This window comes from Anthonomus grandis, chromosome 4 (assembly GCF_022605725.1).
Source record: "Anthonomus grandis grandis chromosome 4, icAntGran1.3, whole genome shotgun sequence".
Classification (NCBI taxonomy): Eukaryota; Metazoa; Arthropoda; class Insecta; order Coleoptera; family Curculionidae; genus Anthonomus; species Anthonomus grandis.
Genome location: NC_065549.1, coordinates 18,013,291 through 18,032,704, shown reverse-complemented (window position 1 = coordinate 18,032,704; position 19,414 = coordinate 18,013,291). Strand labels below are relative to the sequence as shown.

Below are 19,414 nucleotides of genomic sequence, written 5' to 3'. Positions count from 1 at the left end.
CAGTCAGATCAGGGACTGGGTGAAATGTAGACATCAAGCTTACTGGACAGAAATGAAACAGCTTAAGAGAGAAAACTATACGAAAAAATTAGTAGAGAACTCCTTATTATATTATACATGGTCGTTAAAGGGTACCTGAATAGAATTGGAGTATATATAATGGAGACCTTAATTGCCGATTGTGCGAAAAGGAACCAGAAACAGTCCAACATGTCATTAGGAACTGTGAGGCTTTGTGCCGCAAAAGGCAATATTTGGGAGAGACGTACTGGACCCAGAAGCACTAGGTACCACAGCAGCAAAAGACCTGTACCAGATTCTTCAGGGTAGCTGGGTTGTATAGAATAGATGCAATATCTGGGTGAGTACAGTAAGCCTTTATGCTGATGTGTATTCAGGCATAATAGACGAACCCCAAAAGAGGAAAAAAAGGGAGGTTCCTCGTTTCCAGCATAGCATGAATGGTCCGGCACCTGGACAAGCTGAACTCTGCGCCCACCTTAACCAGGTCCTCCAGGACCTGCATGCATTCCAGTAAGAGCTTGGAGCTCACCTTTTCGGTCGTAATAGGCAATCTTGCTGTCCGAGCAGATTGATACGACTGTATTCCGGTGTCCGTACATGTGGGTCACAAAACCCTTGCATCTACTGTCTTAGGTGCGTCTTAGGAGCCCTGGTAAATCCAATGTTCCTGTATTAAAGCAACGTTGATATTGAGCCTTTTGCAGCAGTAGACGCTCTTTTGTGCTAGAGATTGGGCTGCAGATATTTTATAGACATAGTTTACTATATATAAATCAGACAATGGTCAGTAGATCATCCTGTTTCTTCGGAAGATGCAGAGGTGCGTGGTTTGGCTGCAGACGATTTAGTTTCAACAGGGTTACCACGTGTAGGATGCACTCTGCATTTTTCCTATCATTGACGGGAGTATCCTGCAGTCTTGATAGTTTGATGACAATGGAGATGCAAAGCCAATAAATAATCCGTGCAGGTCCATCAAATTACCCAAGAGTTGTGCTATGGGGTCCGTTCAGCCTATGGTACTCCAGCCCCCAAGGCATATGTTACATTTTTATTTTACCTTATAAATATTGTTATACTTTAAGATTTTTTCAATTTGCGAGTAGTTAAATAAGCTTGGTATACCAGAATCTATTAGATTTTTTGGTAGAAAACTATATTGTCAACTACTAGAACTAGTGAAAAATATGATTCACTATAGTGGATTGAAAATTGGCAATAAAGGACAAAAAAAAATAGTAAACTATGTGGTGGACCGAAAATCTGGTGACTTTTTTGACAGATGTCGACCAAATGTTCATAATCTGGCTACGAGAGGTTTTATAGGAATTAAAGTGGAATAAAATGGTTTTTGGGTTGAATATAAAAACCTGTGAATTGTTATAAGACTTAGCAACGTGATCCAAATTGAATAAATCGATCTCTTAAATTTCACAGCTGACGTTGACAGATTGCAAAAGTCTTAAGGTGAATTTTCATGAACGATTCAAGAAGTGTTGTTAAAGTTCATCTAATTAAATAAAGTGTTACTTTATTTAATTAGATGCTTAAAATGCATTTCAATTTAGGTTACACAGAAGTAGAATGTATTTTCAAACTCAATTATCACATTTTGAAACACTTCTCTTGGAATAGATGCACATTCTGTAATAATCCGCTGTCCAAGATCATCAATGAAGCTGGTTGCGTTTTAAACACCACAGTTTTTTAAGTGCTCCCAGAGAAAAAAGTCGAGGTATGTTAGATCTGGTGTTCTCGCCGGCCACTCTATTGAACCTATTCTCCCAATCCACTGATCTGGAAACGCATATTATAAACATTGTCTCACAAAGAGAACAAAGTGAGATGGCGCTCCATCTTGTTGAAAATGTAATAAATCTTCATTTAGGTTCCTATCTTCATGAATATCCATCGATTTTCTATTTCTTTAACAGTTTTAAATTGAATGATTTCCAACATTTCCAAGTAAGTTTCGCCGTTAATGTTACCATTAATAAATTGAGGCCGAAAAATAGTATCACCCAATGTTCCCGCCCATACATTGACTTTTTCTAGATATTCTGTGTGTCATTCCCCGAAAATGTATGGACTTTCACCACTACAGTATCTACAATTGTGTTTATTTATAGAACGATTAAAAAAAACGTGCATTTGTCGCTAAAAGAAATATTTTTTAGCAACTGAGCAATTTTTTAGCAACAGGAGTAAATCATAATTTTTCTCTAATTCCCTCGCAAAATTCTATTCTTCCGCCAGGGACGTCTTTACGCAATTACTGAAGAATTACACACAAACAATTTTACAAATATATACTATATAACCCGAGGACAAAAAGGACTACAGTGCGACCATAGTGGCTGATAACACAAAAAAAACAAATCATGTGTATTTGTGCGCGGTACAATGTATGATTCATAGCAAAATGTCCTAATATTTTTACTTGTGCCACTTCATCAAGTACCTAATCTACGCTGAACTCTTATTAGTTTTCCACGAATCCTATTTCTTTAAATTTGAGAATTAGTTTCCTCAACGTAAGTATAACTTACCATTTACCTTTTTCAAGGATTTCTTTCGATAAATACTGCAGCAGTCCTTCAAGCACAACGATTTTGAGAACCATAAATATAAATTATTTTAATACTTTCAGCCATACTGTAAACCATTCTGTGAAGTATTTGGGTTAGTCAGTGAAAAGTCACAAGACGATATATAATGTAAACTATTTTTTCTACTACCGTGTGTAAAGTACTTACTTTACACACTTCCCAGGGTTTATAAAGTTTGACTTTTTACGCACTAAAGCCTAAAAAGACTTTCTTTAGGCACTGGTGTGATCTTTTGACACACTTGATACACAAATAACTATTTTAAAACTAGGTCCAAATATTTACTGATACGACCTCAAATTTGTATTCCAACTTAGTAAAAAACTTTTTTGTCGGATTAAAGAAATGTTTGTTAGTTTCGACTTTTTTGAGTGTGAAGTACAATTTAACACACTTGACTTGAATACTTAATTATCTTTGGCAACGGATTTATTACAAAGTGCGCATCTATTCCAAGGGAATAAGGCTTTCAATGTGTTTCAAAATGTTAAAAATGAGTTTAAAAATATCATTATTTTTGTTTATCCCAAAATGGAAAGCGTTTTGAGCATCTACTTAAATAAAAAGGAACTTTATAAAACAAAGTTTATTTTATTTACCTTATACCATTCTTTGACCCTGTATAAAATTTAGGAAAAATTCTTATGCAGGTGTAGTGTTGACCAAAAGGTCTTTAATTTAAAGTATCGCAAAAGGAAAGATGTACCATTTAAAATTTTGTGGTTGGGGTGCATAGGGCTCAAGGGATGACTCACCCTATAACCAAAATATGGTCGTTGTTGTCCCCCTACCTGTATAACATTGTTACCAATTTGCGCTTTTCTAACTTTTTTAGTGTCCAAGGAAGTTTTCAGTTCGCATTAAAATTTTTTAATTTAACACCCTGTAAAAGGCATTAAGTAAAAAACTTAAAATAATTTTATTTAAACATAGTATTGTACACTTATTAAATTCTTCTTGCACATATACTCTCAATAGTTATATTTAATTTTTCTACCTTTTGTTATAACCTCGAAAATTAATGAACAAAGACCTGAAAAAGATGAGTGTCACTAAAACATACTAAGTTCCCAGTGTGTCCTTTCATAATATACTTACTATCTGAACCTGGATGGCAGTCTCACTACACTGTAGCTCACCAACAGTGAAGGAGAAGAAACTTATTTGATACGGTCGCTGTGACATGCGTAATCTTCTAGTAATTTCAAAAATACTAGAACATTTGTAAGATGTGGTTATATCGCCAATTATTTCCAAGCCCCCAGAAAAAAATACATATAACGTAGGAATAAAATATAATTCGTAACAATTTCTTCTTGATACACATTTTGGTATCCGTTTCTCTATAAAACATAAAGACATAAAATAAACTAATATATTTTTAATCATGTTCCACATAATCTTTCTACAGTTTTTTATTACATTACAAATATTTTAATTGAATTACAAATGTTTAACTTTCGTATTCGAGAATCCGAATTTATAGTATGCTAAAAATGGAAAGTTTTTTATTAGCCACAAATCTCTGTACTTTCCATTATTATGGAACCATCTAAAGGGTGCAAATTTCAAACTGGATATGGTCAAACATACTACGTACAACAGGATCTTTTGTTTAAAAGTTAACTTTTTATAATTCTCATTATCATTAGTCATATTCATCTTATTTACCAATAAACAATTTAAAAGAAACCATAGAACATCGAAATTTAAGAAGGGCTGTATCGCCCATAGACCTCTACATAAATACTGGGACATTTCGATAAACTCTGGATCCTTTTTGTTAATATTTGGAATAAAAGCTCGCTCGATCAGTTTTTCACATATTGCTTTTGTTTCCGCCACAGAACCTTTACAAATATTGAACCTGTAATAAATAATTACATAAAAATGTATAATTGACAATAAATATCTTTATACCTGTCTTCAATTCCTAATAAATATCCAATAACTCTCCAAACATGTATGAAAGCTTGCCACTCCTCATTTGTTGCATAATACACTCCAAGTTGTTTGCTTCTAACTAGTTGGTACCCCATGAAACCAAATTGCGTTAATGCCATGTCTCTTTGGGATATTCGATTAAGACCTGCTTGGCATCCACTATTACTTGCGGAGTTGTGGAGGCTTTTGACCTGTGAGATTGATTTCCAAAGTCTAAAAATACAAATTTATCAATTAATTGGAAGGCATTCGATTGTATGTAAGATATGTGGAGAACAGAAACTCTATTACTAACACTATCATATTCTGAATAATTTGCCTTTAGCATTGAATATACGATTATTTACTTATAGCAGAACCCACTAAAGACATTCGTTACATAAGCTATTTATATAAACCTTCTAGTATCATGTCAATCACCAGAAACAAGGCCTGATAAAACTATCATATTACTCAATGAATCAAGAAATAATGTACCAGACAAGGGAAAATTACTGAACTGTATGCAAGAGGGGGCTACAAATAGAGTAAAATGACATTGCCAGTTTATTTAGGAAAATGCTAAACAGATGTCAAGCCGTTATTAATAATAGGAGCGATCATACACTAATAACAAGAACCTTTTTTTCTATTACATTTTCTTTAAATTTTGTTATTTCGAATTTTATGTTTCACTTCTTAAATTGTTATATTTTATTAATGTCGCGGTATAATACGAAAAATCTGTGTTTTTAGTAAATTTATGTTCAATAGTGTTTCCAAAATGAATTCAGATGTGTTTTTTAATATTTCCCAAATTTTTATGTAATTGTCCCCTAGATCATGACCATTTTGATATTTGTGTCTAAATAAATTGATACAAACATTATTATTAATAATATAACTCTATACGTACTTTGATCCAGGTTTAAATTCAGAATCATACCAAATTGTCATATGTAAAATGGTAGACACATATCTGCGGTAAGCAGTATATTCCGTACCAGATTGCTTGGTGTGGACTAATATTCTTAATATGGTCGGAATAGCCAACACCGACATTAGCCCGTATATCTTGCCTCCAAATATCGCGAATATATTTTTGTGATAAAACTGTTGTCCTCTACAAAGTATAATAACCTATTATTAAGATTCTGGACATTTGTCGATAGACTTACTTTTTAAACAGTCCTTCATCATAGAAAGGAGGTAAGTCATCTTGGTCAACTTTCGTCTTTTTAAAGGAAGTTTCACTGTCATCGCATGCAATTTGTGCCCCTTCTGTTAAAAGTTTTTCCACAAATAAGTCCGCTAAAATCAAGTTTAAAATAAACAATAAATTCTTATATGCAAGTGATAATAAAATTCAACTCATGGTTATATTCTGTAGTCATTATGAACAGTTTTAAGTGATATTATGCATATTGGTTACCTTTTTCTTCCATGGTATCCATTCTTATCGTAAATATTTTATTAATTTAACTTAGGAAGCTTTATGGTTTTTTATATAACTTCATTGGTACAATAACTAAAAGAGAATGAATTATTAGCTTATATTCTGTTTGACAATATGATTTTACTTAAATCCTATTATCGGGTTTTCGAAATTTTTTGAGATATTTTTTTAAAACATTATTAATACCTTATAAATAATACGTATGTGCTTGTCAAATAAATAGTAGAAATTTTGAGAGTGACGAATAGTTGATAATGATAATAAATATAGAGGGTTTTTGTCAAATATTATAATTTTTAAAATCACCGGAAGAGATGATGCAAGGCGGGTTAACTTATGGCAAATTGTGGAATTTGATACTAAAAAGAATGCGGTTAAAAAGTATGATAAATTCTGAATACCTTCGAAAATACCCAATAAAATAAGATATTTTATAAAATCTTTTAATATAAAAATTATAATTAAAAAAACAAAACATACTATATTATGTTTATTTGTTATTGTTGTGAAAATATACTCATTCAGATTATAAAATTCAAGTTTTACTCTTCTACTTCTAATTTCAAGAACTCAGATCCTTCTCTGTTCTCTTGTGTACGAAACTATAGTTCTATCATATACCTCTTCTTGTACGTAAATTAAAAAGTGAAGTAAGTTTTAGAAAATTGTGGAAGTAGGCATAGAGTGGATGGTTCTCCTTTGCAAAATTACCCTAGAGTTAATTAAAGTATTGGGAACACATGCCTCAAAATATATCTCAGAATCTCAAGAAACGAGAGGCAAGGCATGGTAAGCATTTCTAACCTCGAGCCAAAGAAAACCTCAATCTATTACGTCAACGTATTATACATTTCATCATGCCTTGAGAAGAAGATCCCTATCAATAGTGCTCTTGCTCTATAATCTAACTGAATCCAAATCATGCCAAGGAATGGAGGTATTATCTCCAAACAAGATGAACTTTTCAGAAGGTATGACCAATTATTCACGGACATTGAAGTAGATCGATAAGGAACATTAGAATGTATGTACACGACCAGGCCAAAAAATGTGTTTTTGTAAATTAAGTTTCTAGCTATGTAAGTACGTATCGTAAGATACAATTTCTTATTTATCCTTATCAAGATGACCATTCAAAATTGTTGATGAGCGCCATCTTGCGCATCCATTTTATGTAAGAAATTTTAAATAGAAATAATCAGAATGTTATAATTTAGACATATATCAGGAAATTTACTTTTCTATGTCACTGTCTTCTAAGAACCCATGATTTCAAGGCCTCAAAATTCCATAGAAAATTCAGGTTATTAAAACGAGAATAACGATCAGAAATTGACTTATATAATTTTTGTCTTATATGACGGAATAAATAGTCCGATAAAATAGCAAATCTTCTGTTCAAAAAAACTCCACAACCTATCATGTTGCATGATATTTTATTCACATAGATATGTAAGTCCGTATTAGATAAGCTACTCAATACCCTACATAAAAAAGAAAAAGGCCTAAAGAATATTAATTGTCCAATAAAAGTTTCTTTTTGTAAGATCCTAACCAGATATGGTACCCATTTAGACATATATACGTACGTAAGAACTAATTGAGTGGATAACCCAATTATTCGAGAAAATCGCTGAATGATCCAAGAGTTAAGGCTAACAATCAGAAGAAATCAGATAAAATTAAGATAGGTGCTATTTAAAAAAAATTAAATAGAAATTTATTTATTTATTAGGCAAAGCCCAGTTACAGGAAAATCTACAATTAATGTTTTGAAAGTGTAAACAAGTATTAAATTACTATTAATTAAATAACAAAAAGAAAGAAAAATAAAGAAAAATAAGGAAAACTTAAATTACTATAGTAACATCATGTATATATCAAAATTAAAGGAGATGTAAATTAACATTAGAATGAACAAAGAAAGGGATTCATAAGACAAGGGAAAAAAGGAAGAGAAAAGGAATTATGGTAACTGTTCGTTTGTCAGAGACAAAACTAGATCCTTTATGGAGCATACAAATATGTCACAGGTTGATGATACTGAATTAAAAATTCTGCACATTTGATATACCGGATCCTAAAACCTAATGTTAGTTCTGGCGCGATCTAAAGCAAAAGTGATATTTGCTCTAGAAGCAAATCGTGGTACATGAAATAGAATATCGTTCAAGAGAGGAGGAGAATTTATTTGATTATTGACCAACTTCTGAGGAGGCCACTGTCTGTTCAATATGTGGCACAAATGTGAGCCTATCGTCGAATACAACCCCTAGATCTTTAATAGAAGTACTTCTACAGAGGATTTGATTGTCTATATTGTAATTAAACAAAACAGGATCCTTGGTTCGGTGAAAGGAGATCACACAGCATTTCGAGATGTTAAGACATAACTGATTTCGGCTGCACCACCCCCTAATTAGGTCCAAGTTACTCTGTAGGAACAAGCAGTCCAAGATACTATTGATACACCAGAATATTTTCAGATCATCAGCATAAGCTAGTCTAAGGCAGGAAATCAATTCTATAAGACCATTAATATAAAAGATAAAAAGAAGTGGGCCGAGATTGGATCCCTGTGAGACTCCAGAAGTTGAAACAAAGGTATTAGATCTGCAACCTTCCACCTCAACAAACTGTCGGCGGTCAATAAGGTATGACGAAAGCAACGAAATTAGCCTTTCTGAGAAGTTGAATTGCTTGTTCAATTTTTCCAGCAGAATGCTATGATTTGTCTTATCGAAGGCCTTACTGAAATCAGTATACACCACATCAACCTGACTTTTTCTATCGAGGGCTGAAGAAATAAAATGAGTCACATTACAGAGGTTAGTGATGCACGGCCTTTTAGGAATAAAACCGTGCTGATCTATAGAGAGTAGTGCTTGGGGAAGAATTCTGTTATAAACAATAGTTTCAAAAGTTTTGGAAAAACTGCAAAGTATGGAGATAGGTCGGTAGTTGTCGATTCTGTTTATATCGTCTTTTTTGTGAATTGGTATTACTTTAGCACATTTCCAGACGCCTGGAAATTTGCCAGTTTTCAAAATAAGGTTAAAAATATGACATAAAGGCTGACAAAGGACAAACATGCAGTCTTTAGCCACAAAACTTGGAACACCATCTGGACTTGCTGTCAACTTGTTTTTTAGCCTCCGAATAGCAGCAATAATTTCCTCAGTGGTAATTGATGGAAGAATGTCAATAAGGTCTGAGGAATTAGAAGGAGGATAGGTTTCTGTGAGGTTGATTGGATCTTTATAGGCATTCTGAAAAAGTTTGGCAAAAGCTGGCACAATAATTATTGTCAGAGTATGCCTTGCATATCAAAATTTGAGAATTAAACTACAACCGAATTATCAAAACAGAATAGGCGAATTAACTTATGAAGAAAATGGAAATAAAGATGCATATATCATGCTTTCCGTTAAGACTTCTTTTTGTTAATTTCCCTACTCTCTTTTATGAAGATACAATGATATTAAACATATAAGATTAATATTTCTTCTAATTAACCTATATAGGAAAGAACATTTCTCTAAAAGGTAAAAATCATGCAAATTACATTTACTGCCTGACTGAAGTTGAAATTCAAAATTGACCGGAAGATCTCATACAAATTTTTATTAATGTCAACTTTTCCATTATTCTATAAAAAATCAACAAATATCTACCAAAAACACTTATTAATATATATGTAGCTGTTGTAGTTAGAACTTCTATTATCTATTCTATTTGTCTACAACTTAATTTGATAGAATTAGTACTATTATTACTATTTATTATTTATTAAAGCTGATGATGTAATCCTAAATCTTCTTAAATAGGTACGATTTCTACAAAAGTATTTTTACAAAAAAAAATTAAATAAATAAAAATGTATACTTACTAAATGCATATCTACGAAGTATGTAACACAGACGGGTTAAAACCAAATCAATTATTTTTTACCAAATTCACACATTACTTGATAATAATATAATTTCTACGCTACTTTCCACGCCAGAACCTAAACATACCGATAAAGTTTAAAGAGAAAGACGCTGTAAAGGAGGTCAAATCTATGGTATTCTGGTACGATGGCAATTGCGGGTAAAAGAAGAAAGTGCCAAACGGGGACGGTAGCGCTGATCAGATGCGTAATACCAAATACAGTTCTTCAGTAGGATGGCTTTGGTTACTTTAGATTTTTTTAAAAATCACTTTTTGGTAACATGATCTCATGTAAACATCTAGTTAATATTATTTTGATCACGTCGTTGTGCCAAAAATGAGTGACTCCTTGACGATTGAGTCAATTTAATGGTATAATGTCATATCTCAAAGAAAAAAGGATGTTAGAATCAACATTTCGGGATGGTAAATGGCCAACTAGATGAGACTGAAACCAATTAGATCACACAGATAAAGTCATTTCAGTCTTTAAATCTTTAATGAAATTACATTTTTTTGAAGAATAAATGAGTGTTTAAAAAATGATCTAATTATAATAAGCCTAAATAATAAGTAATAAATAATAAGTCTATTAAGATTTTCAAAAACATCCTGGTCCTCACGTTGTTATCATACGTCAATATCATCTGTAAGTTAAATTGCGTCTTGATACTTAAAAGTAAGAAAAATGTTAGATACCCTTAGTGCTAATATTACCAATTAAAGATTTTTGAGAAGTATAGGGTAGCGAGGTTGATATTAGATATTAAATTAGCAAATGCTTTGCTGAAAGCCAGTTTGGATTCCGAGCATAAAAGAACAGAACACTAGGCATTATAAGATATTAATAAAATATAAGATATTAATAGATTTTAATTCAGATACTAATAAGGATCTTTTTTGCGACTTAAGAAAAGCATCTACTGCTTAGTCAACTGCCATACTATTACTTTAGCCAAAACAGTATTCCGCTTTTAAATTCATATCTGGAAAACAAATACCAGCAAGGGTGGGTGGGAGTATTCTGCAGAAAGAGATATGCATATATGAATACCCCATCAAGGCTCCAACCATGGCTCTATTTTATTTCTGATCTATGACAATGATTTTCCAATCAACTCTACAAATGAAAAATTCACGCTTTTGCGGATGACACCAATATATCAGTCATTGAGATCACCTGACCAGGCAATTCAGCAGCTTACACGAACTCAGATATAGGCAGGCTTTACTACAGGCTTAGTGCAAATAAGTTTCTTTTGAATGAAGAAAGGATAATTTTTTCCCTTGGAGAGACCAATAGCGTGAATCAGGAGAGACAGAGTGTGAAGTCGTCTAGGTCTACACATTAATCCTGCTCTTATATGACCACTACCAATTTCTTACAGTTGATTTGTTTGGCTCGCGGTTCTTTAAATCTGGATTCCTTCAAAGAGATGTAACTGACTCTGCAACTAATGATGTAACACTATTATTGACGTCAGTCTCATTGTCGTCTGATGGGACTTTAACAAGGACCTTTTCTCGGTTAAGCGGATATAAACCTGTAGCCTCAAATCCAGATTTGATATTTTTACCAATTGTGAGAGCAATCGATTTGATTGTCCTTTTCAGAACTCGGGGAAAATGATCTTTCTGTAGCATACCTGGATTTGACATTTTCCATTTTTTTAGCTGCTGTCGCCAGGCAATCTTGATTGGTCTGTGTGATTGGGTTGTGTCAAATGGGTACTGTTTGCTGGTAAGAAAATGAATCTAATATTTTCTTCCTTGCATTTTTTTATTACAGCGTCTGACAAATGACTTGCTAGATTTTTCCCAATGATAGCTTTTGGGCCATCTAGATGTCTATAATAAGGAACAATGATGTTGAAGAACCAATCCTCAAACAAACTTTGATCGAACCACCCAGACTTGCTGCGGTTGTAAATACAACCTTCAGGGCCACTTTGAGTCCAATTGGACCACGAATTTTCAGCTTTGTAGACAACGTATTGAGGTAACAAAAGTCCATCCGCTGTTACAGAGAACAAGACTGAGTGGGCAGACTTGGTGGAATCACAAACTTTCTCTGCGTGCTTCATAGTTCTTCGTATAACAACTTTAGGCCTTCCCGGATCATCAACAAAATTTGTTTTGTCATAGTTTATTAAATTCTCTGGTGGTACGTCTTTGAGAGAAACTTCCGATTTATCAAAATATGCATATAAAACTTTTCTTGATACACCTGCCCTAGATCTTTTTATATTTTCAGCCAAACGAACCTTTAATACATCTCTATGCCTTGTAAGAAAGTCCGTGCACCAATCTTTTCCAGGCATGTTATTGGAAAACTTGGTCACCTGTTTGCCGGCTCGATCCAAGCAGTTTTTAACTAATAATTTTATATCCTCCTTCTCATATGGATAGCCCCATTCTGCCACCGTAACAACAGCTGCTACAATGGCATTTTCTTCTCTTTTACTTAATTACAGGTTGTCCCCCAAACTTTTTCGGGTGTTTATTCTTAATCTTCCTTCATAGGGTCACCAAAGGAATGTTATATGTTTGAGAAGCCTCGGAATAGGACATCCCATCTCTAATTACGGCTAAAGCACTTTCTAGGTTGTCAATTGTATAATTCACATATCGCCGTCCGCCAATATTTCTGTGGCATGATTTTTCAATTCACCCTAAAAATATAGCCAAAAGTTAAAAAAATTAAAAAAAACAGTGAAATAATTTTTTAAAGGAAAACTGTGATGACAAAAAAACTATTTTTTCCATCTAATATTAAAAATTCATACCTTTGACTGAATTCCAACTATGGCTCAGAAGTAAAAGTTCTAGAGGTTCACAAAATCAAAAATTTTTATCAGATACTTTGACCTACGGCTACAGCACACTAATTCAGGATGGCGCGAAAAGTTTTAGCCTAAAAGTAAACATGTACCAAGGTCAAATGCGCGGCAGTGCCTATGCAGCGTGCTCTCGTGCATTTAGGTGATAACTTAAATATCCGTCCGACCGCGTAAATTTTTTCACTTCACCCTCTGATTTCAAGTCACCCACTTTGACGGTATATCATTAAAGTGGACCCAGAATGAACCTGGGTAACACTGGAGTAAAAATTGTCAATTTGATTGTGCCAGTCATGTAAATCTCGAACTCCGAGATTAGGGGACCACTACTTCCAGGCTTTGGAGTTTATATATCGATTATTCCAAGCTGTGAGAAACTCCGTCCAACGCCTTGGTAAAGTTTATTTGAATAGTATCAGCTTGACAGCAGTTCTTGAAGGACCCCAAGGTGAAATAATACACCTTTGTAATGTGTTTCTTTCCTTTGATCCTCTGTATAAGGAAAAAGTGTCAATACTTAATTAATTATACAAACTATCGACCAATTTCCTCTTTTGCCAATCCTATCAACAGTATTAATCACATTATGAAAAATTAAATAAATGGACATTTTAAATTGAATAATTTCTTTTACTAAATCCGTAATTCGTGCAGTATACATAACCCCTCATTCATCTCGAAAGAACTATAGTCTTCATTTACGAGTGATTTACCAATATCCAGAATTGAAAGTGTACTTGGTAGGTGACTACAATCTATCAATATGTAGTGTGGTTCAACGATTTTGTAGTGGCAGTAGCCTAGCAAAGCCAGTAAACCAAATCTAGCGCAATAGTTTGGTTACTTATTATTAATATAATATCGTCTGAACTTAAGTTTTATTTAACACCAGGGATGATTATAAGGTATGAAAGCCTAGTGACTGTGTTATAAAGTAAGGTATGCACCACATCAGTTATCATCGACTTTGTGTAGAACCTCATAAATTGATTTAAATTGATTGAGTTAAATGTAAATTAAATTTGGCCAAGAAATATGCAAATGTGTGCTCTGTGAGAGAGAGAGAGAGAGACAAAAAAGAGTGTTTTAATGATTACTAAAAATGTTCTCAGTTGTTCTTAGTGCACTCTAATTTCAACCGCAGAAACTGCCCAAAATTTTTATATAATTAAAATAAATTTGTTTTTAAATTTATATCAATGGCCTTAATGTCAAACTGTTGAAGGATCCTAAATCGATGAAATATTTATTTATAGTTTTCACCCCATATTTTATGGTAACCGGTCTGCTACGAAATAGGCAGGATATTACAAATTTATTGAAAGATTTTAGTGTAGCAGTCGGTTTAATCAGTACAGCAGAATAACCGAAGTACTAAAATTCCCAAAGGAGACATATCGTTGATGGATATACAGGGTCTTTCATATTTAGTGGAACAAACTTGGAGAGGTTGTAGAGAGCGTCAAAATAATGTTCTGTTTATTTATGCAAAAAAAAACAAAATGGCCGCTATAAGAAAAAAAAAGGAAGTTGATGGTATCTCATCACAGAAACATCAAAAGTCAAAAATGAACACAGGCATACATCGCTAGTAAAAAGTTGCCCCAATAATGTATTTACAGATTTTAAAAATATTTCAAAATAAAAAAATACAGCAGTTTTACGAAAATCCAACTTTTTACTTTTTTAAAATATTTCAAAAACGTAAAAAGATAAAATCGCTCTCAAGATGGCATTGGATTGGCAATTGAATATCTTAAAATTGCTCCAATTTAACAAATTTTCTATCTCTTATAGTTGCCAAGATACCCATACATGAATACCCAATTCGGGCCACACTGTATATGTCTCCCTTTTTACAATAAAGGAGAAAAGATGTTACATGACTCGTATTTTTACTCTAAAAGAAATGTTCGTGTATCATGTGTATACTAGAAGTAGTTGAATATCAAAAAGTAGTTATATATAAATATTAAATTTATAATGGGGTTAAAGAAAGCTTACATTGATTAGACACGAAAACAATACAGATTACCGTTGTAGGAACATGGTCATTATAGCGCTCACCACGTGGAACGGAAAAATAAGTAAAATTGTTATACGGATGAAAGTTTGCTAGCCTGTTTTAGCTTATTGGAAATTTAAAACCTCGGCGATCGTTGACTTTTGCATAAAAAGAAAGAAAATAATAGTTTAATCTTGTTAAGTTAATACATTTGAATTTCTAATACATTGAGTATTAGTACACATCACCAGTGTAAATCAATATTGTTATATACATTTATTATATATATTTTTTTTTAACGAAAAAACCTAATTTTCTAATAGTATAATAATCTTGATGCATAACAAATGGTGATTATCACAATTGCAACATAGCATATTTGCACAACTTATTATTAAGGAAATTATAGTTTTCGAGATAACACACCATGTATTTCTTGATAATATTTTAGTGCATTATTTTAAGATTAGTTACATTACATTACGAAACATAGACAAAAGTTAATAGTGTAACACATCTGATTTGTTAAATGGAACGTCAAGGCTTATTGGAGATAAGGCTTACTAGAGGTAAGTCAGTTTGTTAATTATTTTTTAGGACATGAAATATAATTAATATAAATATGAGTCAACAATTATTATGGAGCTAAATTAGATTTTCTAAGGGTGCTAACATGAAAGTCAAAGACAGTAGATATAAAATCTATTAATCATATATTTTCAATTCATAATCTTACTAACAATGTTATGCCCACAAAACAAATTAATAGCAAATTGTTTTCTATCGAGAAATCGGTGTGGAAGAAACCCACCTACGAACGTCAACGTAATCCTGGTACAAAACCAAATTGAAAGTGGTTGTTTATTCCCTCACAGAATTTATACTTTCAGACAAAGATCAAATATTTTAATTTTTTCCTTTCATTGAAAACCTGGTTACCGTAAGCAAAATAAACATTTCGAATCTTATCGTGAGAACGTTCATTAATATGTATATCATTAAATTGATGAGAATCTGCTGAGAAAACCAATCAATTATAGTTAGTAGAAAAACCATATATTCTATAGTAAATAATACCATGAGGCTTGTTGTGCTCTTTAGAGTGGAACTTCAGTGTGGATAAGCAAGCCTCCATACATTATAAATTCTTTATAAATAAATTATTATAGTACCAGGAATTTATACCTATATATATTTCAGCCCTTCACCCTACCATATTTCAGTCAAGTGAGAAGAATATGTTATGATCGTATTATTGAGATAATCATTAAAAGAATATGCCAGAATTAAGTATACCGGAAACGTAAATGAAAAATAGATATTTTTCTATATATCAGTATTTCATTTCTAAATTGCAGCCTAAAGCATTTTATCACCATCTTTTTTAATATTTAAACTTGAGAAGGAGATTTAGGAATGAACAATAGACTTTTCTGTCTTTTTTCTATATCATCATTTTATTTCCAAATTCATGATTATTTTAAAACAATGGAATGAAAAGAAAATATTTAGTTTATTACCAGAAATGAAGAACCGGTATGGAAACTGCTTAAAGTGAGAATGTTTTTAAAACGAAGGATATTTTAGGTTTTTGTACGAAATATCATACTAAATATCAAGTTTTGGTTGAATCCTATAATTGCCTGAGATTTTGTTTTGAATGAATACTGACGTAAGGTCTATTTCTATTCTGTTTCAAGGAGTACTTTTCTTTTAAAACGTAAAAATTGAAGTGGAGATACTGAGATTGCTGCTTGATAAGCTTGTTTTCCCGCTTGCCGCTTTGTCCACATCTGGCAGATGTCATCTGCATGTAATTGCAACAAAGTTGTGTATTTCAGAAATGAGGAAAACTAACGTTAAGGGTTAATTTACTCCTAGAGTTCTAGAATGGCTTATTTTATTTATTTAGAAAAGGGTTCAAGATATTTTTAAAAGACGGAATTGGCCGAAAAGGTAACATGAGGTTTGGCCATTCAAAAGATGAGAAAAATTGTTTGGGGCGAGATGAAAAGTTAATAATTTTACGGTTTGCTCTTCTTCATCGATGAGTAACTTACTATTAAAATAATTTTTATCGGCAGTAAAAAAGAAATTTTAAATAGAATTTTCTATTAACAAGCCATCTGTTTTCATTTAATAAATGCATTTCTCTTATGTTACTATCGGGACCGGTGCTCTGGTATCAAGAACCACACATGTATAATCAAACTTTTTCTTTTAATGGTTCGCTGCACCAAGTACCATTTTACAGCCAGTTTAAAGCAAGTAGATAGCGGATACAGTAAAGTGCAATTTTATCGGTATCTTTCGAGTATTTTATTTAAAAAAAATTGATAAAAAGAATGTGTTCTGGTACATTGTGCACCGTATCCTGTCAGACTTTTGTGGAGTCTAGTCCAAAGCCAAAGGAAAATAGTTTAGATAAGGTCAGCTTTAAGAAAGGTACTAGCAGTTTTTATTACTTTAAATATTAAATTAGAAAAGTGATATTTTAAGAGAAAAAAATACGATTTGATACGATTGGAAAATAGTTTTAATATACTTTTATTTAATAATTTTAAATAAATTTTCTCTGATCACTAGAAACTGATAAATTGGCCAGAAATGATTTTGAGAAGGGCACTGTGACTTAAAGCCGATATATCTCGAGATCCGGTAAATTTACCAGAAAAATGATAATAAATATTTCAATAGAGAAAAGTCCAGTCTATAAAAAGTTTGTTGCGTAATATTTTTTTATTTTACCAATTTAAACTGAGATATTTGACGAACGTGATGACTATGACCTAAGTGAAGTTATCTCGAGATCTATTCCGTTTACAAGAAAGAAGCTTCAAGAAAGCAATAAAGAAAAGTCTAGTCTATATCTTTTTTCTCCAATAACTTTCTGTATGACTAACAGAAATCAATATATTGATCAAAAATAGTGTTAAACAGGACCACTGTGGTCGAGATATCCTAAGATTTCTATACTTTACGATATAAATGCTAATAAATATTTCGATAATAAAAACTCAAGTTCTATTAAATACTCTTAATGATCTTTGTTGTTAAAAACTCAATATCTTATATCTTTGAAACAAAGCCCTGTTGGAGGAACATCTTTTAGACTTTTATCACCAACTGAATGGAACGTCCTATATATTTTCTGTTTATGCTAAAAAGACATAAAAATTATAGAATATTATTAGAATTTAATACCTAAGTAATTTAAAAATTTCATCATAACTTTCCTGCGCAATTAAATTATATAGCAGGAACTATGAATTACCGATAATTTAAAGTGAAAATGGAATTTAAACCGTACTAGGTACAAATAATTTCACCGCACTTTTCTGTACAAGGAGCAAGTTTAAAATATATAAGATTTTAACGCACAATGGTTTGAAAATTTTAAGTGGATTGTATAATTAAGAAGGTTTTCATTTGTACGCTATACACATGACAACAAGAATAGGCACTCACCACTTACCAATGGTACTCGCACTCGTGTGTGTTCTAGGAACGTTCCTTCACACTTCCTACACGTCGAAATAGATAGTAGATAATAAGAATAAATAAAAATAGTCAATTAAACCCGGCACACCAGTTGACTCTTAATAGTTAATACCGTCCATTTTGTGACCTTCTTGTTAGGTTAATCATTTGATTCTGTCCTTGCGCGGTGAATAAGACACCCGGGATTATATCATGTTTGCAGGATTGGAATGATTGACAACTATGTACCAAAAATATAATATAATTAAAAATATTTGAAGGAAGTATCTAATATAACCGCTGGAGAAATAAAAAAATATAATTGTATTCTATTTAGATTTATTATTGATAATTCTGCTTAAATTGAAATTAGGGATACGAAAAATCAAAAATTACATATTAAAAAAGTTAAACTTCAAACTAGCAAGTAATTGAAGAATTCACGTAGGAAAATATAAGGTTAAAAGAGAAAACTTAAAAAAAGTTGAATTAAAGAAAAATACGAAAATATTAAAAAAATATGCAGTTTAAATTTAAAAATAAAAATTTATTGGATGTTAACTATCGTTTTGTAGCTTTTATGGTTGAACACATAATAAACATGTATATTTATATAACATTTTAAGCTTGAAAGGGATCGATGGGTATAATGGGTAACAGTCGTGTGGCCTTGGGTTCGAGTCCCAGACTTGGATCATTCATAGGACCCTTTTTAAAAGCTTCTGATGATCACATAAGCTTCTCTAAGTCCTGGTGTAGTCGTTGACAATTTATTTTGGATACTTGTCATTAATCTTGCTTTTCATAGGATTCTGATATTTGTCAGGCACAAAAAGCTATGTTTAGTTATTTATATATTGGAAAAAATCTATTTAATGTACGAGGTTTTATATATTTTGTTGTATTTTAGAATAAAAAAGGTTACCTATAATATCCGATACCTATAATATATTCAGCTTAAAGCAAATTTTGAAAATGTGTTTCTGAAATAGGAAACTGATTGTACACTTTTTCAAGACATTGTATAAGAATGCAAAAAATAATATTGACTAAATAGTTCATTACTTACAATAATCTATTACAATTTTCAAATAAACTTATCTAAATGAAGAAAATTTAAATAGCCATTTTGGCATTAGTCACT

The 19,414-nt window shown here is 32.1% G+C and overlaps 2 protein-coding genes across 6 annotated transcripts in view; one reads left to right on the top strand and one right to left on the bottom strand.

The window, feature by feature from the left end:
• Positions 1 to 3,999: 3,999 nt before the first annotated feature.
• On the bottom strand, positions 4,000 to 18,414 carry LOC126735472 (uncharacterized). Of its 3 annotated transcripts, none has more exons than XM_050439471.1 (6): positions 18,266 to 18,414; positions 5,989 to 6,084; positions 5,735 to 5,867; positions 5,473 to 5,679; positions 4,554 to 4,790; positions 4,000 to 4,500 (listed from the first exon to the last, which is right to left on the bottom strand). In XM_050439471.1, the coding sequence occupies exons 2-6, from the start codon at positions 6,008 to 6,010 to the stop codon at positions 4,077 to 4,079; spliced, it is 1,023 nt and encodes a 340-aa protein (XP_050295428.1). In that variant the 5' UTR covers positions 6,011 to 6,084; positions 18,266 to 18,414; the 3' UTR covers positions 4,000 to 4,076. The 3 variants fall into 3 exon arrangements, with proteins under 3 accessions (XP_050295428.1, XP_050295429.1, XP_050295427.1); XM_050439472.1 differs by having other exon boundaries at positions 18,259 to 18,382; XM_050439470.1 differs by lacking the exon at positions 18,266 to 18,414 and adding an exon at positions 9,902 to 10,079.
• LOC126735471 (uncharacterized) overlaps positions 15,206 to 19,414 on the top strand; it is a 33,926-nt gene continuing 29,717 nt past the window's right edge. Inside the window, exon 1 of one of the 3 annotated variants that reach the window (XM_050439468.1) lies at positions 15,206 to 15,359. In XM_050439468.1, the coding sequence (XP_050295425.1) occupies positions 15,320 to 15,359 (40 nt within the window). In that variant the 5' untranslated portion in view covers positions 15,206 to 15,319. Of the gene's footprint in view, positions 15,360 to 17,076; positions 17,236 to 19,414 lie in introns of those variants that run through there. The other 2 variants (XM_050439469.1, XM_050439467.1) reach the window with 2 other exon arrangements.